This window comes from Callorhinus ursinus, unplaced genomic scaffold (genome assembly GCF_003265705.2).
Source record: "Callorhinus ursinus isolate GAN/ISIS: 27379988/994484 unplaced genomic scaffold, GSC_fseal_2.0 scaffold71, whole genome shotgun sequence".
Taxonomy (NCBI): Eukaryota; Metazoa; Chordata; class Mammalia; order Carnivora; family Otariidae; genus Callorhinus; species Callorhinus ursinus.
In genome coordinates this window covers 4,776,441-4,800,233 of record NW_027397133.1, presented here as the reverse complement: position 1 = coordinate 4,800,233, position 23,793 = coordinate 4,776,441, and the positions used below count along the sequence as shown (strand labels likewise).

Genomic DNA, 23,793 nt, shown 5'->3' with positions numbered 1-23,793 from the left:
CAGGGAGCCCTCATTCATTCATTCCACCAGGGCAGAGCCACCCCTTGAGTGGAGCAACCTGCTGAGGTCAACGGGACACCACCCTCGGAAATGCCAGCTCCGTGCCTGCGCAGGGGCAGGTAGGGCGTGGGGATGAGGACCTGGATCCCCTGAGGCCTAGACGCTCTCCGTTGCCTGAGTCAACCCGCACATCCGTCCTCCCCTGCCTCAGGGGCCTCACCCACCGCCCCCGCAACCCCTCCTGCCACCAGAGATGCCAGCAGTGAGGCTGCCAGCTGAGGCTGCCCGGCTCCCTGGGGGTGACGGGGCTTGGCAGGGTAGGGCAGGCCTGGTAAGCAGTCCCTGCTGAGCCAGGGAGCCCAGGACGCAAAGACCAACGGGGGCTTTCACATCTCCATTTATTGCACTTGAACCCGGGGTTCTTCCCTGGTCACTGGCTCAGTAGCCTGCCACTGCCAGCAGCTCTCTGGCTCACAGTTTCACCTGGGTGGGGGGCGGGGGGGGCACCACAGTCCTCACTGCAGACCCGGACGGGCGGCCTTGGGCCCAGTCGCACCCTTCACTCCCTCGTCCGGGCAGACGGAGCAACGGTTCCCTCCCGCTGCTCCCGGAGTACTCTTTCAAGACCCACCTGGGCTGTAAGGGTTCTCAGGCCACGAGTCGTGGCTTGCCCCCGTGCGCCCCGTCCCGGGGCTGGTGGGCGTTGCCCGCATGCGCCGGGGCGTGCCCGGCGCCCTGACCGGGCGGGAAGGCCCCGGCTGCATGGTTGGCTCCGTCGGCAGCGTGGGGGGCGTCGTGGGCTGGGGACTTGGGCGGGCTGGGCGGCTTGAGCGCGCTGACCGCCCGGATGAGGCCCATGCGGCGGCGGATGGAGTGGTCCAGGTTGACGGTGCAGCGCAGCAGGGTCTGCGCCTGGGCCACGGTGAAAGGGAAGTCGGCGCCCAGGAAGCGCTCGAAAAGCTCAGGGTCGCCGTCCAAGTCCAGCACGTTCTGCAACGCCTTGGTCATGGAGTGCAGCTCGCGGCTGTTGTCGCAGAACACGTCCCAGAGGCGCGCGCGGGCCTCGGGCGCGCCCCCCGCCTGCTGCCGGTCCTCCAGGCACTGCAGCACCCAGCTGAGGCGGCACGGCCACTGGTTGGCCAGCACGACCCAAGCGACGGCCTGGCGCGGCGTGGGGCCCGCGAAGTCCCCGTCCTGCTGCTGCAGCAGGCGCACGGTGATGGGCACGGTGTTGACGATGCGCCGCATGGACACCACGTTGTCGGGCACGTACTCGTAGAGGCAGTCGCGCTCGTCGTGCAGGCAGAAGAGTGCCTCCTGGATGCGGCGCGCCGCCTCGGCGTCTATGCGGCTCTGTGCGCCCTCGGCGCCCGCCTGCGTCTCCACGGCCAGCAGCTGCGCGCCCTCGCCGCCGCCCCCGCTGCAGCCGCCCGGCCGCGGCTTGCGCGTCATCTCGCGGTAGAGCAGGTCGTCGCGGCTCTGCACGGCGTCGTGCAGGAACTGCAGCTTGGTGCGGCGGCCCATGATGGGCACGGAGAAGGGCAGCGTGACGGTGCGGTTGAGGAAGAGGTAGCCGTTGTCGGCCGTGCCCTTCATGGAGCCGGCGCTCTCGAGGCACGCGGCCAGGATGCTGGGGTCCACCACCAGGATGAAGATGAAGGGTGCGTGGCTGTCGGACAGCAGCGTGTTGATGGCGTTGAGCACGCCCACCACGCGCTCCGGGTAGCACGTGTCCAGCCCGGTGACCTCGAGCACGACGCGCAGCCGCCGCCGCTGGTAGATTTCCAGGAAGCACAGGAAGTCGGTGAGCAGCTCCACCTCCTTCTTCACCTCGCACATGAAGCCCAGCTGGCTGCCGAACTTCTCGCGTGACACCAGCCGCTCGATCTTCTTGCGCTGGCTCACGAACAGGTGCTTGCCCACCGAGTACACGGCCATGAGCAGCCCCGAGCCCGACAGCGTGGTGGCCGCGCCGCCGAGCCCGCGCAGCAGGCTGCCGCTGGCCGCGCCGTGGCCCTGCGCGCGGGGGCCCACCGACAGGTAGAGCAGGCCCACGCCGAGGCCGAGCGCCGCCAGCAGCGCCAGCAGCGCCAGGCACACGCGGCGCCGGCAGTGCCACTCGCGCTCGCACAAGCCCGGCGTCGCGGCCGGCTTGTTGCCCAGCACCGAGTACACGCTGAAGGGCAGCGCGCCGTAGTGGTGGCGGATGCCCTCGCACAGCGTGGTCACCAAGCCGGCCCAAAGCTTGTCCGTGCCCGCGTAGTGCCAGGCGCTGAAGCGGATGAAGAGGAACTGGACGTTCTTGCGGTGCAGGTGCAGCTCGGTGATGACAGGCTGCAGGAACACCAGGTACCACAGCAGCTGCGGGAAGCCCCAGCCGCGCACGGGCCGCGGCTGACACCGCACGCGCCGCAGCTCCTCGGCCTCGCGCTGCGCCGCCTCCTGCTGCATCAGAGCTGCGGGGAGGGAAGGGGTGGGGAGGGTGCACCGGGCCGTGAGCGGCGGGCCGGGGGCCCGGAGGCCCGGAGCGGCGCACGGAGGGGCAGGAGTATGAGGGCCAGGCCCGAGGCCAGCAGTGGGCAGAAGCAGCAGAGCTCCCAGGGGAGAGAGGACGGGAAGGGACGAGGAAGGAAAGAATGTGTGCCAGGTGCTGAGGAAGCGAAATGCTGGGCAGCGCAGTACAGCCTCTGTCTGATTTTCCTGGCTTGATGCTCCTCCTCCGGGTCTCAGCTCAGCCGTCTCCTCCTCCAGGAAGCCCTCCCTGATCTCCAGGTTGGGTCAGGTGCCTCCCGGGCTTCCGCACCCCAACCCTACCCACTGTTGGGTCATCGCTCTCTGGGGCCAGGTCCGTCTCCCTCTCTGGCCTGTGAGGGCACGAAGGGCAGGGCTCTGGTCGTCTTGGTCATCCTGTGTCCCCTGGGCACCAAGGAAGGGCTGGGGGAATGTCTGAAGGATGGATCATGAGAGGTTGGGGGCAGGGTCCATCTGCTTATTGAGGTCAGTGAATGAATGAGTGGGAATGTGCCAGAGTCACCTAGCACAGAGGAGGAGCTCCCGAATGCTGTTTCCTTTTTCCTTATAATCGCATGTTTTCTCCTCCCGGGACCCTGTTTATCACTCTGTGACAACACAGGGGGGCAGATGCAGTCTTGTTTAGTAGGTGCTCACCAGGGCTGGGCTCACAGAGGTGAGCCGCCTCCAGCCCCTCTGGCCACAGTCGGGGCTGGGGTCTGAGCAGGGCTAAAACCAGGTCCAAGCTGCCGTGGATCCTGGCCGCGTTTCAGCCCACGGGATCGGTTAACCTCTATCCGTTAGGGCCCTTGTGGGCGCCAGGCCCTGGGTCCGTGCTGAGAAGAGATGGGTCTGGGGGGCACAGGAGGGACTCTGCAGGAGCCAGTGAGGAACCTGAGCTTTCTCCCTAGAGTGCTGGGGAGCCACGGAAGGCTTTTTGAACAGGGGAAGGACAGGGCTAGATCTGTATCTTATCTTTTTTTTTTTTTTAAGATGTATTTATTTGAGAGAGAAATCAGGGGGAGGAGCAGAGGGAGAGAGAGAATCCCAAGCAGACTCCCTGCTGAGCAGGGAGCCCAGTGCAGGGCTCCATCCCATGACCCCACAGTCATGACCTGAGCTGAAATCGAGAGTCAGACGCTTAACCACCGGAGCCACCCAGGCGCCCCACCAGAGCTGTATCTTAAAAAGATTCCTTGGAGTGGCTCTGGCAGGGGAGGGGATGAGACTGTTAGCCAAGAGGCCAGAGAGGGAGTGAGCAGGGACCCAGGGACAGAGGCTGTGGGCGTCAGGAGGGACCTGGTTAATACTGACTTACAGGCATCCGGACTGGGGCCCAGCGGGGTCAGGAGCGAGTGGGGCTTGGGGGAGCCTGAGGCTGGGCAGGGACCAGGGGACCGGGGACCAGGGGCTCTGTCCCCTCACCCCCTCCCCAGCACACACGGGGCCTCACCAGTGATCTTGTCCAGCATCATGTGCAGGCGGCAGCCAAAGGGGGCATAGAAACCCACGGTCACAGGGACAGGCACGTGGCAGAGGGTCTTGGCCAGGCAGCTACAGTAGACATCATCTTCTGTCAGGATATCTGGGGGCCAGGGTTGGGGAAGGGGGGTGAAACTGAGTCAGTAAGGCTGGCCCAGCACCACCCTCCTCCCGTCTGCCCTCCAGAGAGCCCGCCCTCAGCTCCTCCCTTCCTCGGCATCCCTCTGCCCAACTCCCTGAAGTGACTCAGGTCAAACCTGCAGATGGAGGTTTCTGGCACAGTAGGCACGCAACCCCCTTCTCCAGGGTCTGATGTGCGCCTCTGAGCATCCCAGGAGGAGCCGACCCCAGATCCACCACGTCAAGGCTGGGAGGCTAGACTCCCCACCGAGCCCCTGCACAGAGGCCCAGAGGATTTGGGCTGACCAGGCCCTAGGTCACCAGGCTCTGCCACCAGCCCGTGGTTCCCCCGGAAAAATGCCGTGGGCCTGTCTTGGGACTCGAGGCCCTCAGATAGCTTAAGACACCTCTTGGCACGCTCTAGAAGTTTCTCGTGTCAGTTCCTGCCTGCTCTTCTAGCCTGGGTCCAGTGCGGAAGGGCTCCGACAATCCCAGGCTCCTCTCAGCTTCCTGTCCATCCCTCGCCCTGATCTCTCTCCTCCAGGACCCCATGCCCACAGCCTCTCATCCTGCCCCGAGCCCAGGCAGACCGGCCTCTTGGGCCTGGCCGTGCCACCTTTTCTGCATGACCATTGAGAGCCTCAGTCCCTCCCTCCGAAGAGGGGTTACAGAGACACCAGGCAGCACGGATGCCAAAGGGTCAGGCCCGGGGCGAGCCCTCAGTCAATGCCATGGTCTGGAATGACCGTTTAGGGAGCAGATTCAAGTTCAAATCCTGGCACCATGCACCAGCATCACAGTGTCCACTCGGCTGAGGGCGTCCTGGCCCTCCCCCCACCCCGGGCCCCCACCGGATGCTACTTCTTGGACTGGAGTTGGGGCACCAGAAAGGGAGGGTTTAGCTGTGGGCAGCCCTGGGCCAGCCTCCCCGTGCGTGGTGGGGATAATATACCCACCTTCCCCAGGGGCCTGGCGGGGGGGGGGGGGGCTGCAGGATCCCTCCCTCCTGGAGGGTCAGCCCCAGTAGGAGGACCCAGTAAGGTCAGCCGAGGGGGTGGCCTAGGCGGCTTTGACCCCGCTCTGCCTGGTGGCCAGGTGACCTCACCTCGCTGGGCCTCTGGTAGGACATGGGCGGCAGGGCCCCAGAGCCTGCAGGGATGAGGGACTGCCTGACCTGGAGCCCGAGTCCTTGCTCAGCGGTTGCTCCGCTTTCAAGGCAGACCCGGAAACCCACCGCCGTGTGTCCCCACGCCCCTGCCATTAGCACCTCTCACCCCGACTTCCGCTCCCCGCACTCCCACACCAGCTCCCGTCCCTTGTGGCTCCCGTCTGCCCCAGGGCCCAAGCCCCAGCCCTCAGCACAGCCACAAGGGTCCCCGGGGTATGGCCCTCGTCACGGCCCCGGGAGCAGGCCCACCCTGCTGCCACTTAACTGAGCTCAGATGTTGCCCTAATGGAGGCTTGCCTGATTGACGACCCTATTTGCAAATCCCGATGCTCCCTTACCCCTCTGCCTGCCTTGTTTTCCCCCAACGTGGTTATCACTGGGTGACACACTGAAGCTCGCCTTATCTGGCTTCCTGTACCCACCTCCCCCCCCCATTGCCGAGAGCCCTGTGGGGGCAGCAGTCTCTGCCCTGCTCCCTGCAGCCTGCACCCCCGCCCTGAACAGAGCTGGGCACCCACCGTGCGTATCCAGTACCTAGTCACAGGATGGACGGATGAACAAAGGAACGAGTGAATGAGTGAAGGGATTCCCTCCCCTTGCCGCACTGTTCTCTCCAGCCCCCAGGCCACTCCCCTACCGCTGCCCCTCTCCCCCACACCAGAGCTGGCCAGCAAGCTGGTGCCTGTCACCCCCTTGCCCCAGGTTCTCTCTGGCCCCTGGGCTGGGGGTGCGGGGCTGGGAGGGCCGGGAAGAGAGAAAGCAGAGCCAGGCTGTCCGCAGAGGGAGAGAGCCAGGGCCCAGCCCCCCCCCCCCGACGTCTGCCCCCCCTCCCCCGCCCTCCACTAGCCGGGGATGAGGCACAAGGGACAGGCCTGGCCTGGCAGCTGTGGACAAGTGAAGCGAAAGGTGAAGCAGAGGCGGCTGCCTGGGAGGGGAGGGGCCCAGGGTCAGGGCCGAGCACCCTCCTATACGCGGAGCAGAGTGAACGAGGAGGGCAGGCCGAGGGGCCAGGGGCCCGGGGGGAGGAGGCAGCGGGGACAGAGCCCGCAGGAAGGCTGGGTGAGCACCGGAGCTGTAGGTGAAGGGACCGCAGGCTGCTGGGGAAAACAGGGGGCGGGCGGCCCGGGGCGTGCTGGGCTCCAGGAGGGCGCTGGCCGTGGCAGGTGCGGCGGTGGGTGACATGCTGAGCTCGGGGGGCCGCTGGGGGGCGCTGGCCAGCTGCCTAGGGGCAGCAGCGGTTGCAGGCGGCCCCTTGCGGGCCGCTGGAACGGAGCAGAGCCGCTGCCGCAGGGGGCTGGGAGGCAGGGGCTGGGGCTGCCGCCGCTGCTGCAAGATGGGGGGCTGGGGGCCCCGGCAGCAGCCGCTGACACCCCCCCGGTGGCTTTGGTAGGCCAGCTGCCAGCACACCTGTGGGGGCAGCCGACAGGGCCCGAGGGCTCGAAGGGCCGCTGGGTCATGGCACCACTGGTGACAGCATCCTGGAAGGAAGGAAGTGGGGGTGACTGGGCCTGAGTCCCTGCCCCTGGGGGGGCACTGGCAGGAACCAGGTCGAGTCTTCAAGTGGAGGCCCCGGAGAAATCAGAGAAAATGCAGAGGGGATGTGGGGGGGCAGTCTCTGTGCTCGCCTGTTGGGGGGCAGAGGAGAGGTGCAGAGACCTGGGCTTAGCCAGGCGAGGGGCTGGAGTGGGGACAATGCCTTGGAGTCCCTGGGGACGGGGAGGGTGTCCCTGGGGTTGGGGGGGCAGAAAGGAACCCATCAGGAACTGGCCTGGTTGGTCCAGAGGAGGCTGGAGTGATGGGAGGTGACCATGGAGAGGGGACAGGGTGGGGACTGAGAAGGGCGTGGGCCTCGTACCCAGAATCGGGCAAGGCTGGGGGGAAGGGGGCTGCCCTGGGAGGCACAGGCCTCAAGAGGCTGAATTGGCCAGATGGGCGGTAACTGTCCCCACCCCACCCCCCAGCAGGCGCACCTGTGGTCACCACCCCCCTGGAAGCTGTCCCCCCACTCATATTGTCCCCCCCAGGGGTGGGGGCAGCTTGTTCTCTCTCCACACTGCTCCCCCCAGGTTGGGGTGAAATCCTCACAGGCCTGGCGATTTGGGGTGGGAGAATTCTACCTGGGAAGGGGTAGGCTGGGTGGACCCCCCTGCTGACATCCCCATCCTGGGCTCCCACTCTCGGTCTCCCCGGGGCCTGTGTCTCCCACACCATGACCCCTTTATGTGGAAGCCTCTGTGAGGAGTGCTGGGAGCCCCTCTCCCCTGGGGCCTGATGTTCCCCTTATGCTCAACAACCATCCACTCAGCAGCCCCCTGACTCACAGACCACGCTCCCTGCCAGGACCCCCCAAACTGAACCCCTACCTTTTTGCGGCGCCAACTCTGGGTCCAAGAAGTAGCGCTCGGTGGGGGTCCGAAGGGGCAGGGCGCCCTTGGTGAAGCGGACGGTGTAGTGTTTGTGCATGGCGGCGGGGGGCCTGCTCCGGGGGAGGGCAAGGGTGGGCTCAGTGCCCGGCTCCCTTGGGTGCCAGCCAGAAGAGCCCACCCCCGGGATGTGACCTGGGACAGGTGGGAGACCCCATCCCTGATGTTGGGGTCCCGCGTTACCAGCTGGGGTGGCAGTGCCCTTCAGAGTAAAAGTGAGTGGTCAGGACCGGGGAAGGACAGCTAGACAAGGGAGAATGAAGAATGGTTACTGGGGCGCTAAGGGCTAATGTGGGGTGCGTGAGATTTCCAAAGTTGGTGACTGGGTGTTTGGGAGCCCCTGGGAGTTTCCAAGAGGCTAGGACGATGGGGGTGCTGAGCAGATGTGGGCTGGGGAAACACAGGAGCCCGGGGGGTGGCTGAGTAAACTTCGGGGACCACTAGGTATTGGGGGTGCGCACTGTGGGAGGCGCAGGGTGGCGCCATGGGAAGCGCGGGCTGGCACCATGGGAAGGGACGCGTAACCAGCGCGGGGAGAGCTGGGAGCCCCGAGCCACCGCAGTCAAATGACTGAAACTTCAGGGCTGGTACATCTAGGGTCTGAACGAGGGCGGGAGCAGGGAGGGGAATTCTGGGGGCGCACATTCAATCAAGGTGGTCCAACTGGGGAAGAGGTTCAGCAAACTCAGGACGAGACAGGGTGCACAGGCGTAAAATGCAAAGAGCCGAAAGCAGCAGTGAGGGAAGGATGCTGGGTGTGGGGTGGGGGGAGGCAGGCAAAGCCGAGGATCAGAGGAAAGGGGATGAGTTGGGGCTCAGAGAGGGTTGGGGGCCCGGCGCCTGGCCCCTGCCCACCCGCCCCTCGCCAGGGGTCCTCTGTACCTACCTGATGGCAGCCCTTCGGCCCCAGCTCCCTGCCCTGCCGAGCTGCTGTGTCGGCCCCACTGGAGAGAGGCCCCGAGCCCGGGGCCAGCCGCCCGACCGGTTTGCCTGCCCTGTCCCCGCCCCTTCCCCCAGAGCACCCGCCCTGCCCGCTTGTCCCACTCTCGAGGACTGGGGGCTGCCCCCGGGCGTGGTACCCCGCATAAGGGAGGGAGGTGGCAAGCCACCGAGCTGCCTGGGGCTCCACCTACCGGGGGCTCCTGGGGGGGGCTCCATGGGACTGGGGGGTGGGAAGCTGGCGCAGGGATTAACAGTCCAGAGCTGAGAGAGGACAACAATCCCAGGTCCGGATGCCAGTTCCTCCAGGGCCCAGCTGTGTGACCTCAGGCAAGTGACCTCACCTCTCTGAGCCTCGGCTTCCTCATTGCTGAGTGGACCAGGGACAACCACCATCCCGCAGTTGTCAGGAGGAGTCCGCTGAGCACAGAGCCAGGCACTCAGGAATGACCGCAGCTAACGTGTGCCGGGCACGGACTGACCCATTTACCAGGCTGCTCTAGATGCTTCTCATAGAAGGACGATAACATGCCGGTGAAGGCTTACCAGGAACCGCACACAGTTTATGCACTTTTCCCACAGTTGGCCCCTCTTCCTCATCACAGCCCGTCAGGGCAGCTGTGACACCCACGTTACAGATGAGGAAACTGAGGCCCAGAGAGCTGAAGTTCCTTGCCCCAGGTCACGTGGAAGCAGAGCGGGGCTTCTAGAAGCAGGGGTTTGCAGGGGCTGCAGGCTTGCTGAGGCTCTGCCTCCTGTCTGCTTGGATGCTTTGCACATTGTTCTCTGAGAGGTTCGAGAGCAGGGGCAGGGCTGAGCAAGAGGGGCTTTCAGTTGTGCAGGGCGGGGGGAGGCTCTGCTCTCCAACCCCCGTGTCGCTTCAGCTTCTGGCACGATGGGACAAACAGTCACTGCCCGGGGTAGATGGGTGACCTGGTGGGGATGCGGGAGGCTACCACCCAACAGTGCCCGGGACAGAGGGATTCAGGACAAGAGAAAAGGGACCCCACCTGGTCCAGCAGGACGCCCCTCTAGGGGTTCTGCCTGGGTGACCAGACCCTGCCCCCTGTAGCCATAGCCAAGCATCCTTCCGTCAGCTGGGGGCCGGTCCTGTCTCTCCTCCCCAGGTCTTCAAGCTGCTTTTCCTGGGGAGGCTTCCTCCCTGTCCTCCATTAGTTGGGGACTCTGCCCACCGCCCCCAGCCCTGGCAGCAGTCCAGACAACTGGGGGGCAGGACTAGTATGTTTGAGTGGGGGGTGAGTGTGTGGGGGAACCTCCAGGATGCGCTCAGGAGCTTCTTGAGGGCAGGTTGGGGCTAACCCTCTGCGCCCCTGCCCACCTGCACACAGTTTAGCTGAATAACCAGTTCATTCGGGGAGATGTCTGCTAGGCTCTGTCCTGGGCAAAGGGATCCAGAGGGACCCAAGAAGTGCACTGGAATATAAGAAACCACCACAGGGCAGGAAGAAGCTGTCTAGGAGTCCTCCCGGGGCTGTGGGCACAGAGGGGGGCGGTGGCCAGCAGAAGGCGAGTGGCTGCTGGATGCCCCAGAGGGGGCAGGAGTCTGGGGAGTGGGCCGGGGCGGCCCAGGCGGGGACTGGTGTGTGCAAAGGCCAGAATGTGGAGCGCCGCTTTCTGGGCTGGGGGTGGGCAGGCCAAGGCAGGGGCCAGACGGGCTGCCTTCACAGGACTCTGCAGAGGTGGAGACCTGTCTTCTCCTCTTCGGGTCTCACCCCAGCCTCAGTTCACAGCTCTGATGCGGGGGTCCCTACCCTCGGCAGGCGGCAGAGCCTGGGCAGAGCCTAGGTGTGTGGTCCCCTCAGGTGCTATGAATGTAAAGTGGGGGGAGGTGGTGCCGGCGGGGGGAGGCAGGAGGCCAGGGAGGCCACACGGCCCAGGGGCAGGTCAGCTGGGCTGTTGTTCTGGGTGGGACTTCCATCTGCCGGCTCCCTCAGGTGTGTTTGTGGGGTTTGCGGGGGGGTGTGTGGAAATGAGGGAGTCTGGCCCGTTTCCCCCCTCTGTCCATCCTCGGTCCTGGCAGCCCCAGGCCTGCCCCTGCCCATGCTCTCCCTAGGGAGAGGGCCATTCGGTGCGCCCCACCAGGGGAAGGGCAGCCCCAGACTTGTCGAGGCCAGCAGGGCTGCCGGTGCCCCGGGCCACCATCCCCCACCAGGCGTGCAGGCAGGAGGCGGTGAAGCACTAGGGCTCGGGGGCCACGGGGCTGGGGATGCAAGGGGCCTGCAGGGGGAGGAAATGAGCGGTGGGGAGGCACGCAGGGGGCTCTACTCCCCCCACCCCTGCAGGACCTGTGACAGAGCACCCCCCCCCCCACCTTCCACTTTTAAATCTGGCTGCACATATAGAACCTTTATTGGGTATCCGCCATGCAGAGGCAGGAGTCTGACGCAGGGATCCTTTCACACTGGCCCCAACTTGGGCCACCTTGTTCCTAGGACACCCCGACCTCCCTATGACACCCACTTGGGGAGCACACATGATGCCCTAGGGCGGTTGGACCCCTGCACCCCCGCTCTTGTCCATCACCCACAGAGCCTGGGGTCCCCGACACGAGCCCTCCGGCCACCCCCAAAAGCGGTGCTCCGAGGTCCCTGGGCCTGCGGTGGCCGTGAGGCTCAGCGGGGGGTGAGGGCCTGGGGCTCCTCAGGTTTTCTGAATCACCACCTGGAACTTACCTGGAAGAGAAGGGCAGGCTTTAGCTCGAAGGGCTGGGATCTGAGGGGCGAGGCAGAAAGCACCCGCAACAGCTCAGAGATGCGCCTCCCTGCCCTGCACCAGCAGACTGGGTGGCCTCGGGCTGGTCCGAGGGGGTGCTGCTCCCCGCCCACCTGGCCCACATCCCAGCGCCGTGTGGGTGACTAAGAGCACGAAGGTCAAGCATGCAGGCTGCTAAGGAGGAGCCGGCACGGGCTTCTTCGGCATGTGTTGCTCAGGTCTTGGCCACTTGGCCTCAGGTTCCCCCGCCATAAGAAGGCCTGGGGGACCAGCAGAGGGACAAACACCGGGGGGGGGGGTGGACAGCAGAGGGCAGGCTGGCCCCAGGGAGGCATGAAACTTCAGCTCGTCTGATGGAGGGCCCTGGGGGTCAGGAGGACACCCCGTCAGGCAGGCTGCAACCCACAGGCCCTGGCTGCCCTTTGGGGACCTCCATCGAGCATCAAGCAGGCTGACTTCTATCATGTCCACCCAGAATAACATTCACAACCAGTAGACCAGTGCATGGTCTGTCAGCAGTTCTCTGCTCCGGGCTGGCACAACCTAGGGAAGCAGGCTGGGGGTTGGGGGGCATCACAGGGCCAGGGGCGTGGATGGGCTGCCCCAGCCATGTGGTCTGGGCACGTGACTTAAGCTTTCGGGGCCTCAAATTCCCCATCTGTCAGTGGGGCTCACCAGCCCGGCGCCACCTCCCGGAGCTGTGGGAGCAGGGACAGAACTCTGGAGCCCCACCACACCTGAGGGATGGAGAGGGATGGGGAGGGATGGGGAGGGCCCCCTCCCCCACGACTCACAGGTGGGCAGGGATGCCACGGAGGCGGTGACCAGGCTCTTGATGCCCAGGATGCAGAGGGTGCCTCGCAGGAGGCCGCAGGTGAAGGCCAGGAACTGGGGACCGGGAGCGGGGGTACACATCACCCAGGGAAGCAGGGAGGCCCACACCCAGGCCCGGGGCTCCACACACAGTGGGGGCAACTCCTCCCCTGCGTCCTGGGCCATGGGCCAGCCCCTCAGGTTGAGGGTAGGCCACCTTGGGGTGGGGCTGAGGAAATAGGGGGAGGTCAAGTCCAAGCACCTTCCCTACCTTGGGTGCTTCCTCCAGATACTGCAGGCCCGAGGCCATCCGGATGAGAAGAGGGAAGCTATCGTCCTGCAGGACGTAGGTCCCCTAGGGACAGAGAAGAGCCCAGTAGGGGCTGGGGGGGGAGGGCACCTGTGCATTTGTAATGGGGGACGGAAGGCCAAGACCCAGCGCCCCCTGCCCCGTTGGGCTGCGGTCTAGAAGGACCCGGGCCTCAGAACCCCTGTCGTCATGGGCCCCATCCTTCAGAGCTCCAGAAGGGCCCAGGGGCTTCCCAAGCTGGGCCGGGGATCCACCCATGGGGTGTACTGGTCCTAACCCCCCTAAGTGGCCTGGCTCCCGGAGTAAACAGTCGCACAGGCCCTTCCTCCCGGGGCTGTGGTGAGAAGCTGCAGGCCGGGCCGGGCACAGCCTGGGCACCTAGTGGGGACTCGGCTGTCAAGCCAAGGAGGGGTGCTGCCGACCATGGGACAGCCTACTGCTCACCCTGGGGCCCCATCTTGGGAAGCTTGTGGACATTCTGGAAATAGCTGTGACCACCCCCCACCACGCCCTGCCCATTGCGGCCTCCTGGCTCCCCTCAGAGGATTGGGCGGAGGCCCAGAGAGGGGCCGTGTTGCCAGTCGGGAAACCTGGCTCTTGCCAACGAGCTTAGGGCCACCCCCCACTTCCCCCCACCCCCCAGCCCAGCGGTGGCCGGGCCGCTGTGCCCTCCCTCCCAAGGGGCTCTCCTCCTGCCTCCTCTTGGCTGCGGTGTCCGCCTGGAGTCGGGAAGCTGGGCCCCAGGCGCGCGCAACACACCTGGTGATTGGTGCGGAGGCTGTCCATCTGCTTTTGGAACACGGCCACCCACAGGTCTTTGCACAGGAACTTGAGGATGTCCACCTCCTCTCTGAAGGCCAGTGTCTCCTGGGGCAGCCTGGGGGGCAGTGGCAGCCGCTTAGGCCCGGCCAATGCTGTGGGGCCGGGAGGGGCCGGGATGGGGAGCCCAGGGTAAGGAAGAGGGAGGAAGCCGGGCTGGGCTCCTCTCTAGAGCAGCACAACCCCTGCAGGGACTTGACCTCAGTTCCTGCCTGCCTCCAGCCAGCCAGGGCAGGGGCAGGGCAGCAAGCACCGGCTCTCACCTCTCGCCCAGGGCCTGGCCCACACGGAAGCCCATGCCCTCCAGGACAGACAGGCTCATCTTCTGTCCCTAAAAGGTCAGGGAAGAGAGGCTCAGGGGCCCACAGCCACCTCCACCTGGGACAGTAGCCGCAGAGGGTACTCTAAGACCAATGTGCCCGTCCCTGCCTGCTCGGGGCTGAGGAGAGCCAGGAGGGAGCACCTTCCAGGGCAGCTTCAGGCCTTCGGATGCCTTCAGGTGCCATCGCTCTTGAGACCGGCGCCCCCTTGCCTCGGGGAAAAATGGGGGTGTTCCCCAGGCTCGGCCTCAGCCTGCCTGTCAACTCCTTCCTGAGACCACCCGTACACTTGTCGCAAGCGTTTCCAGCCCTGTGTGGGTAGGCAGCATGCTCATCACCCCAGTCGGGGGCTCCAGGTGACTGGCCGAAGGGCTCGTGTGGCAGTGGGCACGCGGCCATGGGGCCCACCCTCCTGGCCAGGCCGGCAGGAAGCTGTAACAATCAGCTGTGATCGTCATGCCTTAAAACATCAGCCAGGAACCCCGGGAGGGCCCCACGGGGGCTCGGGCCAGGAGATGCCCGCTCAGGGGCTCGGGGAAGGCAGGCCAGGGTCCCACGGTGGAGGGGGGCAGAGGCACGGGGAGGGGGACAGCAGGCTGCACGTGGTGTCCGGGCACAGGCCCGCGGTGCTGATGGCAAGGCCCGAGGAGTCGGCCTGTATGTAATTCCTCCGGGGGGGGGGGCCTGAAGAGAACGAAGCGAGGCAGGCATCAACCTACCAGGACAGCGTATGGAGTGAGGCACCCTGCTCCTCCAGGAGAGGGGCCCCCCGGCTCACTCACGGCCCCATCCCCACGCCCGGAGGCCTCCCTTCCCCCATGCCGCGGCCCGGATCAGGTGCTGGATCCCAGCCTGAGCCATCCGTGGGGCGGGGCCCTGGGCTGACCCTTAGCAGCCAGCACTGGCCTCGGCACACGGGGGCCACACGGCCACCAATCGAAGTGAGCAGTGGGGATCCGAGCATGCACCATGCGCCGGGCGCTTTGTACGAACCTCCTGTTTAATTTTAACAACTCTGTAAGGCCGGTTGTATTTCACGCCTGGAACCCGGGGCCCGGAGGAGCGAGGGGACGGGGGGCCCGGCTTGCAAACCTGGGCAGGGCTGGCTGCGAAGCCTTGATGGCTGGGGGAGTGGGGGGGCGGCGATGGTCAGGGTGACACCCCCGGCTGTCCCGGCCTTCAGTGGGGTGGCCAGGGCTGTGGCCCATCTTCGGGCCGGGGGGGAGGTTCTGGGAGTAGGGAGGCCTGAGAAGAGGTCGCCCGTGTCCTCGAGCAAGGTGGCCCTCTTCTCTGCCAGGCCGCCCCGGCTCCTCGGCCCTTGCCCACCGTTCCGTGCTCCTCCTGCGGCCAACCGGACCTGGTGATGACACAGCTTCCCGCTGGCTGGCGCTGGCCAGCCCTCTGGTCCCTCTGTCAGCACGCGCCTCTGGTGTCCTCAGGCACAGCTGATGACTAAGGCATGCAGGGATGAGCTCAGGTGGGAGAGACAGTGAGGGGGACGTGGGCCCCGAGCCCCGGCCTCCTCCCAGGGAAAGAGAGGATGGTGTTAGCCGTGCCACCTCCCTCCTTGTGTCCTTATGAGGATTAAACACGGGCCAAGTGCTCCCAGCCAGGCTCAGCAAGGGTTACTGTCCCTATCACTCACCGCCTCTGCGTCTGTCAGCCTGCGTGGCCAGCCCCCGGTGGAAGGAGAGCCCCCTGAAGGAGGGGCCCCGATCTGTGGGCCGACTTAGCTCAGCACCTAGAAGGCCGCCTGCCACGCCCTCGGCTAGCCTTCTCTGACAGGTGGTAGGGTGACCGCGCTCCCCTGTCCCCTCCCTTCCAGAGGTGAGCGCCTTGAAAGAGGCAGGGCCAGCCTCCATGCTGACCGAGCACATCTGTGGCCCTGAGGCCTGCCCGGCGCGTGGGGACTCTCTCTCTTTCATTCCATAGACATTTCCTGGTGGCCTCTAGGGGCTGGCCACTGTGCCCGGGGGGGGGGGGGGCCGGGGGTGACAGGTGCCCAGGTGACGGACAACCCATATGCGAGGGGAGCCGGGTAGCTCCCCCCAGAGCAGGGGTCCCCAGAGTGCTTCTCAGAGGAGGAGGCTGAGAAGGGGAGGGAACTCGCAGCAGAGGCTGTACGCCACGGCAAGGCGGGAGGAAGGGGATTGGGGGGTGCAGCTCCGGCCACGAGGGTCGGGGACGGCGGTGAGCGCTGGGTCGGGGCGCCCGTAGACCAGGCTGAGGAGGGCGCCGTGGGAGAGGGTGCGCCAGTCCCTGCCCCGACCGTACAGGAACTAATGGAGCCGTTAGTGGCTTCAGCCGAGGCAGGACATCGGGGACATGGCCGGGAGAAAAGCCACGCTCTGAGCGCTCCCCTGGGGCCACGTGTGAAGGGAGAGGAGCGAAGCAGGGAAGGGAGTGGGGAGGCACCCCAAGCCCGGGTCAGAGCCAGGACAGCGGCCCTGAGGGTGGACAGCCGGGAGTCAGCAGGGTCCTCAGCCAGGCCAGGGAGCCCCCCTCGGGGTGGGGGGGAGGGGAACGTTCTGGAAAGGTCTCCCTTCAGTGAACTTCAGACTGCCTGGGTTCAAGGCCTGGCTCCGCTGCTTACTGACCTTGGGCAAGCTATCTCATAACCCCAGGCCTCAGTTTCCCCGTGTGTGAAATGGGCCTGACGGCTGGCCCTACCTCACAGCGGTGGTGTGACCCGCACTGGGCAACAGCTCCTCCCCAGCTGGTGGCACCGCCGGACTCAGCCCGCGCTGGAGGCCGGTGACGTATGTGCGGAACTGGAAAGATCGGGGCGGTGGGGTACGGGAACAACAGACAAGGGAGGGGAGAGAGGCAGTGCAAGGGAGGGGCCGAGGATGAGCAGGTGACAGAGGAAGAGGGTGGAGGAGGAAGGGAGCAGAAGCCTCCCGGCTCTATCACCGCCTGCCTCCCCTGGTCCCTACAAAAGCTCTTCACGGATTAGAAGTTTATCATTCTTACGAAAGCCTGGGCAGGACTCTCATCCTCCTGGCCCAGCCCAGAGCCAGAGCCAGAGCAGTTCTGGGCTCCTGGCACCCGCCCCCCACTTCAAATGAGTCTGCACAACAGCCCACTGAGAGGAAACAAGATCATGCAGGAACAGAGGGGAGCCCCTTCGAGAAAGCCCTCCTAGCATCCCCCCAACAGCACGGGAGCTGGGAGGAAGGGGCAGCCAGAGGGGCAGCCCTGGGAAACGGGAAGTATGGTAGCGAAAATAACAAAGGGAGCTGCTGGACAAACGCATCTGTAAGGGGGATGAAGCCTCCTAGGCTGTCAAGGAAAACCCTTGAGGTAGAAAAAAACTGGCCAAGAAGTTGTAAGTCACGCGGAAGGGACCCAGACAGTCCAATGCTCATCCAAGAGCCAAGAAGACGCAATGGAATCATGTGGAAGAAGGACTGCAGACAAAAAGAAGAGGGTGCTCCACTGCAGGAAGGTTCGAGTGTTTGGACGGAAGAGCGCCACCGAGCCCCAAGGAGGAGATGGGGAAACAAGCGATCCGATCGGAGCCTCCCCACCAGCCCGTGCATCCTGAGCCCCGCACTCGCAGAGAACATCCTGGACTGAAGGCGGGGAGCGGGCAGGGGCCCCGTGCCAGGCTCCTTCCCATCTCTTCTGCTGCCCTGGCCCTCAGTGATCTGTGCAGGCCCTGCTGGGGGACCTGGGGGACAAGCTGCCCGGGCTCCTGCCTCAAGAGGAGCATGGGGAGAGGGGATGTCCTCGCTCCCCCAGGTGCATGGGTAAGAATGAGCACGCCTCCCACCCTGTGGCCCTGAACTCACCTCTCGCATCCACCCAGGTGGTCCCAGATACCCCCAGAGCCCACCTTCTCCTCCCAAAGCCCCGCCCCCCCCGCAGGCCTAATTCCTCCCACCCCAAGGCTGAGGGTCTGCTAATTTGGGACTCGGGACTCAATCCCAGGACTCTGGGATCATGGATCATGACCTGAGCTGAAGGCAGATGCTCAACCGACTGAGCCCCCCAGGCGCCCCAAACAGCAGTTCTCCTGATATGGCCCTGAAAATGGGGCTTCCAGGTGGCAGGCACATGGGAGACCCACTGCAGACCTCACCCCTGGCTGCACCCGGGAAGCACTGGCGAGCTCCGGGGTAGGACCCCAGCACGGGAATCCCAGTGGCAGCTGGGTCCCGGGCACGTTCGTGTGCTTTGAAAGCCCCTGGTGAGCAGAGCTGAGTAACCCAGCATTTCCCACACTTGCTTGACCACAGAAACCCATTAAAATCCTCCCAGAGAGTGCCAGGGAAGGGGCACTGAGAAATGCGGGCCAGGGCTTACAGCGCGCAGGCTCTGGAGGTGGGAGGCCTAGTTACATTCCTGACTCTGGCACTTGAGAGCAAGCGCTCCTGTCCATCAAAGCCTTGGTTCCTCAGGCTCCAAAGCCTACAAATCGGGGAGCATTGTGCTGACTTCTGTGGGTCAGTAGGAGGATCAAATGAAATCGGGAGGGTGAAGCCCATGAGCGCGTGCAGGAAACATTCATTTGGGGCAGGTGCTCTTATTATTACAAATCCAGGTCCCCACCCCCGCCTTCCACAGCAGGGGAGCTGCGTCCACTTCAACAAACCCACGCTGAGGACCTACTGTGTGCAGAGGACCTACTATGTGGTGATCAGCGCAGACCTGGTCCTAGCCCACACGGCGCACAGTCTGGAGATGGGGGGGCGGTGACTGTGAATCAAAGGCTCACAGGGACCTGTAATTCAGATACATACTTGGGTGTGATAGGGCTCTCAAGGACAAATGGGAGGGGGCTGCAAGAACATCACAATGACACCTGCCTTGGATTGGCGCCCAGGGAGGGCTTCCTGGGGGAGGAGGCATTTGAGCCAAAGTCCGAAGGATTAATCGATGTGAACGCAATGAAGATACAAGTGAAATGAGCTGAGAGATGAGGGAGGAGGCTGGTACAGGGGCAGAGAGGGGCCTGGACTACAGGGCAGGGGTGGGGAGAAGTGGCAGGGCCTGGATAGGGGCTGCTGGTGAGGGAGAAAGGCCTGATGTCGGGGATATGGGAGTTTCAAGCCAGGCTGGACGGGGTACCGAGACACTGCAAACCGCCCCCCCAACACAGGCCAATGAGCACTCTCTATCCCACGCTTTATCGTTCTCGTTCTCATGGCATTTCCTTAACATTCTAGACTTTATTCATTTATCTTAGTGCCCCCCTCCCCCACTCCAGGAGGGCCAGGAGTTTTGTAGGGCTCACTGAGGAATTCCCAGAGCCTACCACAGGGCCTGACACTTTAGTGGGGTTGAGATGAGAAGCAACACCCTCCTTGGGGCTCCTAAACCATAAAACCTAAGCCAGTAAAAACATCTTGCCTACTGATGATGACAATGATCATGCTAAGAATAATAATGAAAAAAAGGTTAATCACAGCACTCACTTCTCAAGCACCTTACTCTCTCCCCAACCCTTTCTTTTTAGTAACAGATTTTATAACAGGAGCTCCCATGTTCTGGGGGCGGATTAGGTGCTTGACATCACCCTAAGTGCTTTAAAGTTTGAGTCATTTATTCCTCAGAAGAACCAACTTCCAAAAGGCCAAGCAAGCTCCTACCTCAGGGCTTTGCACCTATTGTTCCTTAACTTCTTCTGGAATGCGCTCCATCCACCCCTACCCCCACCCCACCCCCACCCTGCCTTAACTTCCTACAGTCTGTGCCTTGGGAAGGCTTTCCTCCACCATCAATCACTCCATCCCTAGTTTTTTCATGACTATGGAATTTTTTTTAAAGATTTTATTTATCTGAGAGAGAGCCAGAGAACACAAGCAGGGAGAGCGGCAGATGGGGGGGGGGGGATGCAGGCTCCCCGCTGAGCAGGGAGCCCGAAGTGGGAATTGATTCCAGGACCCTGGGATCATGACCTGAGCCAAAGGCAGACGCGTAATGGATTGAGCCACCCAGGCGCTCCTCTATGGAAGTTTTCTTTATGGAACTTCTCACTAGGCAGTGGCGTATTTTTGTTTGTTTGCCTCCCCTCTAAGTTTCGCAAGGACAGGGAAACAGTGCTTGGAATACAATAGGTGCCTAATTGTTCGTTGGATGAGTACATGTCCCTCTCTGAGACTGAGGTGCTGTTACAATGCCCATTTTACTAAGGAGGAAACTGAGGCACACGGGATAGAGTCACTGGCTCTCACACCTAGTTAGTGGCGCAGGCGGGATTCAAGCCAGGAGTAAGTCCTTGGTACACGTCCAATAGTAGTAATTATGATAATTACTACCTGCTGACTCTGTGCTAGGCCTTGAGCTAAGCTTTAGCCGGAGCTGCCTCCCTCACTTTTAGGAGTAACCCGCGAGGCCGGCCCTGCTGCGATCCCCACTTTACAGAAGGAGTCAGCGCCCCGCGAGGCAGGGGCGGCGTCGGAGTTCGACCCGGGCCGTTGACACGCCCTCCGCACTACCCAGGGCCTCGATCCGCCCTTCCCGCCGCGGCCCGCGCCTCCTACCCCCCAGGGCCCGGCGCTCACCCCAGGGCCAGGGTCGGAGTGGTGCGCCCATAGCTCCGCCACCATCTCCGTGTGCAGAAACTCGAACAGCGCCGCGTCCGCCATGCGCCGGCCTCGCGCCCAACGGCCGTCCAGCGCTTCGCGCTCTCATTGGCCTAGCTGTGCAAGCCCCGCCTCCTGCACCAGGCGCGAGGCCGCCCACCCCCGCCTCCATTGGTGTTTCAGGCTGGCCCCGCCTACCGAGCTCGCATGGTGCGCGCGTGAACCCGGGAGACTTGGAGGGGGGCCTCTTTTCATTGGCCACACGTGACAGCATCTCCGCCCTTCCCCCCCGTCTCCAGTCTGTTTCCGGGTTGCGGAGCATTTTCATTGGCCGAATCACTGGTTACACGCGACAAACCTCGTATTTTAAAAACTGCCATTTGTCCACTCGCCAAGCAGCACAATCCGGAAGCGCCAGCCCAGCCGCCTTCCTATTGGTCGTACCTATACTCACGTGACTACCCCCCCCCTACACACAGCTGGTTTTGAGCGCTTGCTTTCCGGGTAGGTAGTCGAGCGGCCCACGTGTTTGGCCGCCGTGCCCGCCCAACGTGCTCGCGTATTGGTTGGGGCTGTCACCCTCTTCCCACTGTGAAGACGGCGCGCTTCGCCTGCGTAGCGGATCCTGCAGGGTCGAGGCTTCGGTAACCAGGTACGGTGTTCGGTGATAGCGCTGCCCCGCGCCCCCACTCGCGTACCCTCCCCAGAGTCCAGCTGGGCTTGTCACCCTTTCTGAGACCCTGGTCTGGAGCCCGTGTGTTTCCGGATCTGACAAAGCCTCCGAGGACGGTGTGGCGGGTGTGGCCTCTGCTAGGAGGCAAAATCGCGGAGCTCGGGTGCGCAGACCTCGGGCCCCAGAGCCTTCATCCCATCTGGTTCTGCGTTCCCCCGTCAGTGCACAAAGAGGGTGGGGTCCAGTGACTTCCTTTATCTCTGGCAGCAGGGATGATGAGCCCGTTTACAGAAGAGGAAACTGGGGCCCAGGCAGGGGACGCAGATGGCCCCAAATCGCTCAGCTAGTCATTGAAGGGGTTGGGAATCCAGAACCTGCGCCTTTGAACCACCGCCAGGCGCCTCTCATGCCGTCCCTTCGCCCCTCTTCTCCCTAGTTCGGCGCCATGGCGTCCCAGGGTCGTCGGCGGAGGCCGCTGCGGAGGCCCGAGACAGTGGTGCCGGGGGAGGCGGCCGAGACGGACTCGGAGCTCTCTGCGTCCTCGTCGGAGGAGGAGCTGTACCTGGGCCCCTCGGGCCCGACGCGCGGCCGCCCCACGGGGCTGCGGGTGGCCGGGGAGGCCGCGGAAACCGACTCGGACTCGGAGCCGGAGCCGACCGCCGCGCCGGGGGACCTGCCTCCGCTGGTGGTGCAGCGGGACACGGCCGGGGAGGCCTGGGGCGCGGAGGAGACCCCGGCGCCGGCCCCCGCGCGCTCGCTGCTGCAGCTCCGGCTGGCCGAGAGCCAGGCGCGGCTGGACCACGACGTGGCGGCCGCGGTCAGCGGCGTCTACCGCCGCGCGGGCCGCGACGTGGCCGCCCTGGCCAGTAGGCTTGCGGCCGCCCAGGCGGCAGGGTTGGCGGCGGCCCACAGCGTGCGCCTGGCGCGGGGGGACCTCTGCGCGCTGGCCGAGCGCCTGGACATCGTGGCCGGCTGCCGCCTGCTGCCCGACATCCGCGGCGTGCCGGGGACCGAACCTGAGCAAGACCCGGGACCGCGTGCCTAGCGGGAACCCAGAACCCTGGCCTGGCTCTGCGCCCTGGGGGTAGTCCTCGAGGCCTCTGGCACCTGGTCTTGTTATCCTGTGTAGCTCCCCGCGCATCTTGCTCTCACCCTCAGGGCGAGGCTTGCCCGCCGGCCGGATAACGCTGCGTGGTGGGGGGTGGGGGGTGGGGATGATAATATTGTGCAGCCTGGCCCTGCCTCTAGCGTCTGGTTCCTCGCTCTGGCCCTGCCCCTGCTTCCCGGTTCCCAGCCTGTCCCTGAGGCTTGGCTTCAGCCCCTAGTAACTAGTAGCTCCTTGATCTTTCTCCATCCTGGGGTCTCACGTTGCTTCTCCTCTCCTTGTGCTCTGCTTTTCTTGACTTTGGTTTCTGCTCATGGGGGCTGCTCTTGCTTCTTCCCATAGGAGCCCCAGAATCTGGCGCAGATTCCATAGCATCTTCCTTCACTACCTTGTCTCTGCCTAGCCCCCCTTCTGGAATTTTGTGCCCCTAGGCTGGGCCCTTTTTCTGCTCCTCAGGTTTGGCCCTGGTTCCATCTCCTAGTCCTTGTGCTATCTGCTAGCTTCCAGTCCTTGGGCTTAGCTCCAACCCCTGGGCCCAGTGTTGTTTTCTGAGTCCAGCTACCTTTAGGATTAGTTTTGCTTCTTTTGCCTTTCCCATTATGCTTATACTAGCTACCTGATCTTTAGCTTCATAGACGCCACCCACCCCCATGGTTTCCTTCATCAGGCAGAAGATGAGGCCCCCTCCTGACCCAAGGGAGTCCTCCCAATTTTCCAGGCCCAAGATTGCGTCTGCTCCAGATCCTCAGACCAAGTTATGTTCTCCCCATCCTCCAAGCCAAGGTGGCATTTTGTGTCCAAGCTCTAGATACAATGTGGGTCTCCTTCTGATTCTCCAGGCTGACAGTGGCACTCTTCAGGCACTTAGGGTCTAATACAGTCTTGCCCGGGTACTTTGGGTACATTATGACTCCGATTTGCAGATAAAGACCACCACACACATGGTGTCTGTTCCCTAGGTTGGCCCCTGCAGGCTGTAGGGATTTGGATTTCTGGCTCGGCTCAGGGTCTGGGGTTAGCAGACTCTCTGCCCTCTCTTCTGCCACCAGCCCTGGCCCCCAAGTCCCATTCACATTTATTTATCCACCTCCCCCACTTTGTAATCCCAACCTGAAGCTGAGATCTGAGCCCCCCACCCCAGGATGGAGAAGTGAGGAAGAGTGCTCTGTGCCTGTCTCATTGAAACTCAAAATAACACTTACTGCTATGGGGAATTTGTCTTGTCTCCCCACGTAAGCAGGGGGTGGGTTTGTTGATGATTTCCCTGAGAACGGGGCTCCCAAGAGATCTTTCATGCCCGGCCTATTGAAGGGGAAACTGTAGCTGGGAAATTGGGACCCCTAGGTTTTTTTTGCCCGGGTTCTTCATTTACTCCCATTTTGTTAGTTCAGCACACCGTTACCGAGCACCTGTTCTGCACCTGTCCTGTGCTGGGCATTGGGGGTACAGCAGCCAGCCCAGGCCCTCACAGAGCTTACAGCCCACTGCAGGAGACAGACACTAATAAAATATTCTCCTAAATAAATGGACAGTTTTCATAATTGCAATTTTATACTTTAGCTGTGATTTTTCTGGCACTATGTTGAGTGCCGGGAAGACATACGGGAATTCTGTGAGGGCGGAACCAAGATCTCTCTGACCTTGTCTGGGCAGATGGGGGGAGGTCACATGGCTTCACCGAGGAAGCAGTGCGTGAGTTTGAGCTGAGCCCTGACGCTGGAAACAGGTGAAACTGGATTGAGTGGAGAAGAGTTTCGGGGGTGGGGGGCAACAGCATATGCAAAGGCCCTGAGTCAGAAGGGAGCATAACTATTTAACAGAAGAAGGCACAGTCTTCCATTGGAGAG

General features: G+C 63.6%; 3 protein-coding genes across 3 annotated transcripts; 1 reads left to right on the top strand and 2 right to left on the bottom strand.

Annotated features, from left to right (window-relative positions):
* Positions 1 to 381: 381 nt before the first annotated feature.
* On the bottom strand, positions 382 to 11,611 carry NKPD1 (NTPase KAP family P-loop domain containing 1). The gene is made up of 5 exons (XM_025849889.2): positions 11,490 to 11,611; positions 7,645 to 7,757; positions 6,349 to 6,759; positions 3,965 to 4,096; positions 382 to 2,456 (listed from the first exon to the last, which is right to left on the bottom strand). Exons 1-5 carry the CDS (start codon positions 11,540 to 11,542, stop codon positions 649 to 651), a joined length of 2,517 nt encoding a protein of 838 aa, XP_025705674.1. The 5' UTR covers positions 11,543 to 11,611; the 3' UTR covers positions 382 to 648.
* TRAPPC6A (trafficking protein particle complex subunit 6A) lies at positions 10,996 to 20,295 on the bottom strand. Its single transcript, XM_025849890.2, has 6 exons — positions 20,148 to 20,295; positions 13,582 to 13,649; positions 13,259 to 13,376; positions 12,461 to 12,544; positions 12,171 to 12,264; positions 10,996 to 11,336 (listed from the first exon to the last, which is right to left on the bottom strand). Exons 1-6 carry the CDS (start codon positions 20,229 to 20,231, stop codon positions 11,305 to 11,307), a joined length of 480 nt encoding a protein of 159 aa, XP_025705675.1. The 5' UTR covers positions 20,232 to 20,295; the 3' UTR covers positions 10,996 to 11,304.
* Positions 20,296 to 20,632: 337 nt separating this feature from the next.
* On the top strand, positions 20,633 to 23,493 carry BLOC1S3 (biogenesis of lysosomal organelles complex 1 subunit 3). Its single transcript, XM_025849986.2, has 2 exons — positions 20,633 to 20,820; positions 21,278 to 23,493. The coding sequence occupies exon 2, from the start codon at positions 21,287 to 21,289 to the stop codon at positions 21,884 to 21,886; it is 600 nt and encodes a 199-aa protein (XP_025705771.1). The 5' UTR covers positions 20,633 to 20,820; positions 21,278 to 21,286; the 3' UTR covers positions 21,887 to 23,493.
* The last annotated feature ends 300 nt before the right edge of the window (positions 23,494 to 23,793 follow it).

Coding starts and splice junctions, on each gene's coding strand:
- BLOC1S3 (XM_025849986.2), top strand. CDS start 21,287: ATGGCGTCCCAGGGTCGTCGGCGGAGGCCGCTGCGGAGGCCCGAGACA.
- TRAPPC6A (XM_025849890.2), bottom strand. CDS start 20,231: ATGGCGGACGCGGCGCTGTTCGAGTTTCTGCACACGGAGATGGTGGCG. Junction 13,650..20,147: donor ACTCCGACCCTGGCCCTGGG/GTGAGCGCCGGG, acceptor CTGACCTTTTAG/GGACAGAAGATGAGCCTGTC. Junction 11,337..12,170: donor CGTGGCATCCCTGCCCACCT/GTGAGTCGTGGG, acceptor CTTCTCTTCCAG/GTAAGTTCCAGGTGGTGATT.
- NKPD1 (XM_025849889.2), bottom strand. CDS start 11,542: ATGCTTGACCTTCGTGCTCTTAGTCACCCACACGGCGCTGGGATGTGG. Junction 4,097..6,348: donor TCCCTTCACCTACAGCTCCG/GTGCTCACCCAG, acceptor CCTGGCCCCCAG/ATATCCTGACAGAAGATGAT. Junction 2,457..3,964: donor GATGCTGGACAAGATCACTG/GTGAGGCCCCGT, acceptor CCCTCCCCGCAG/CTCTGATGCAGCAGGAGGCG.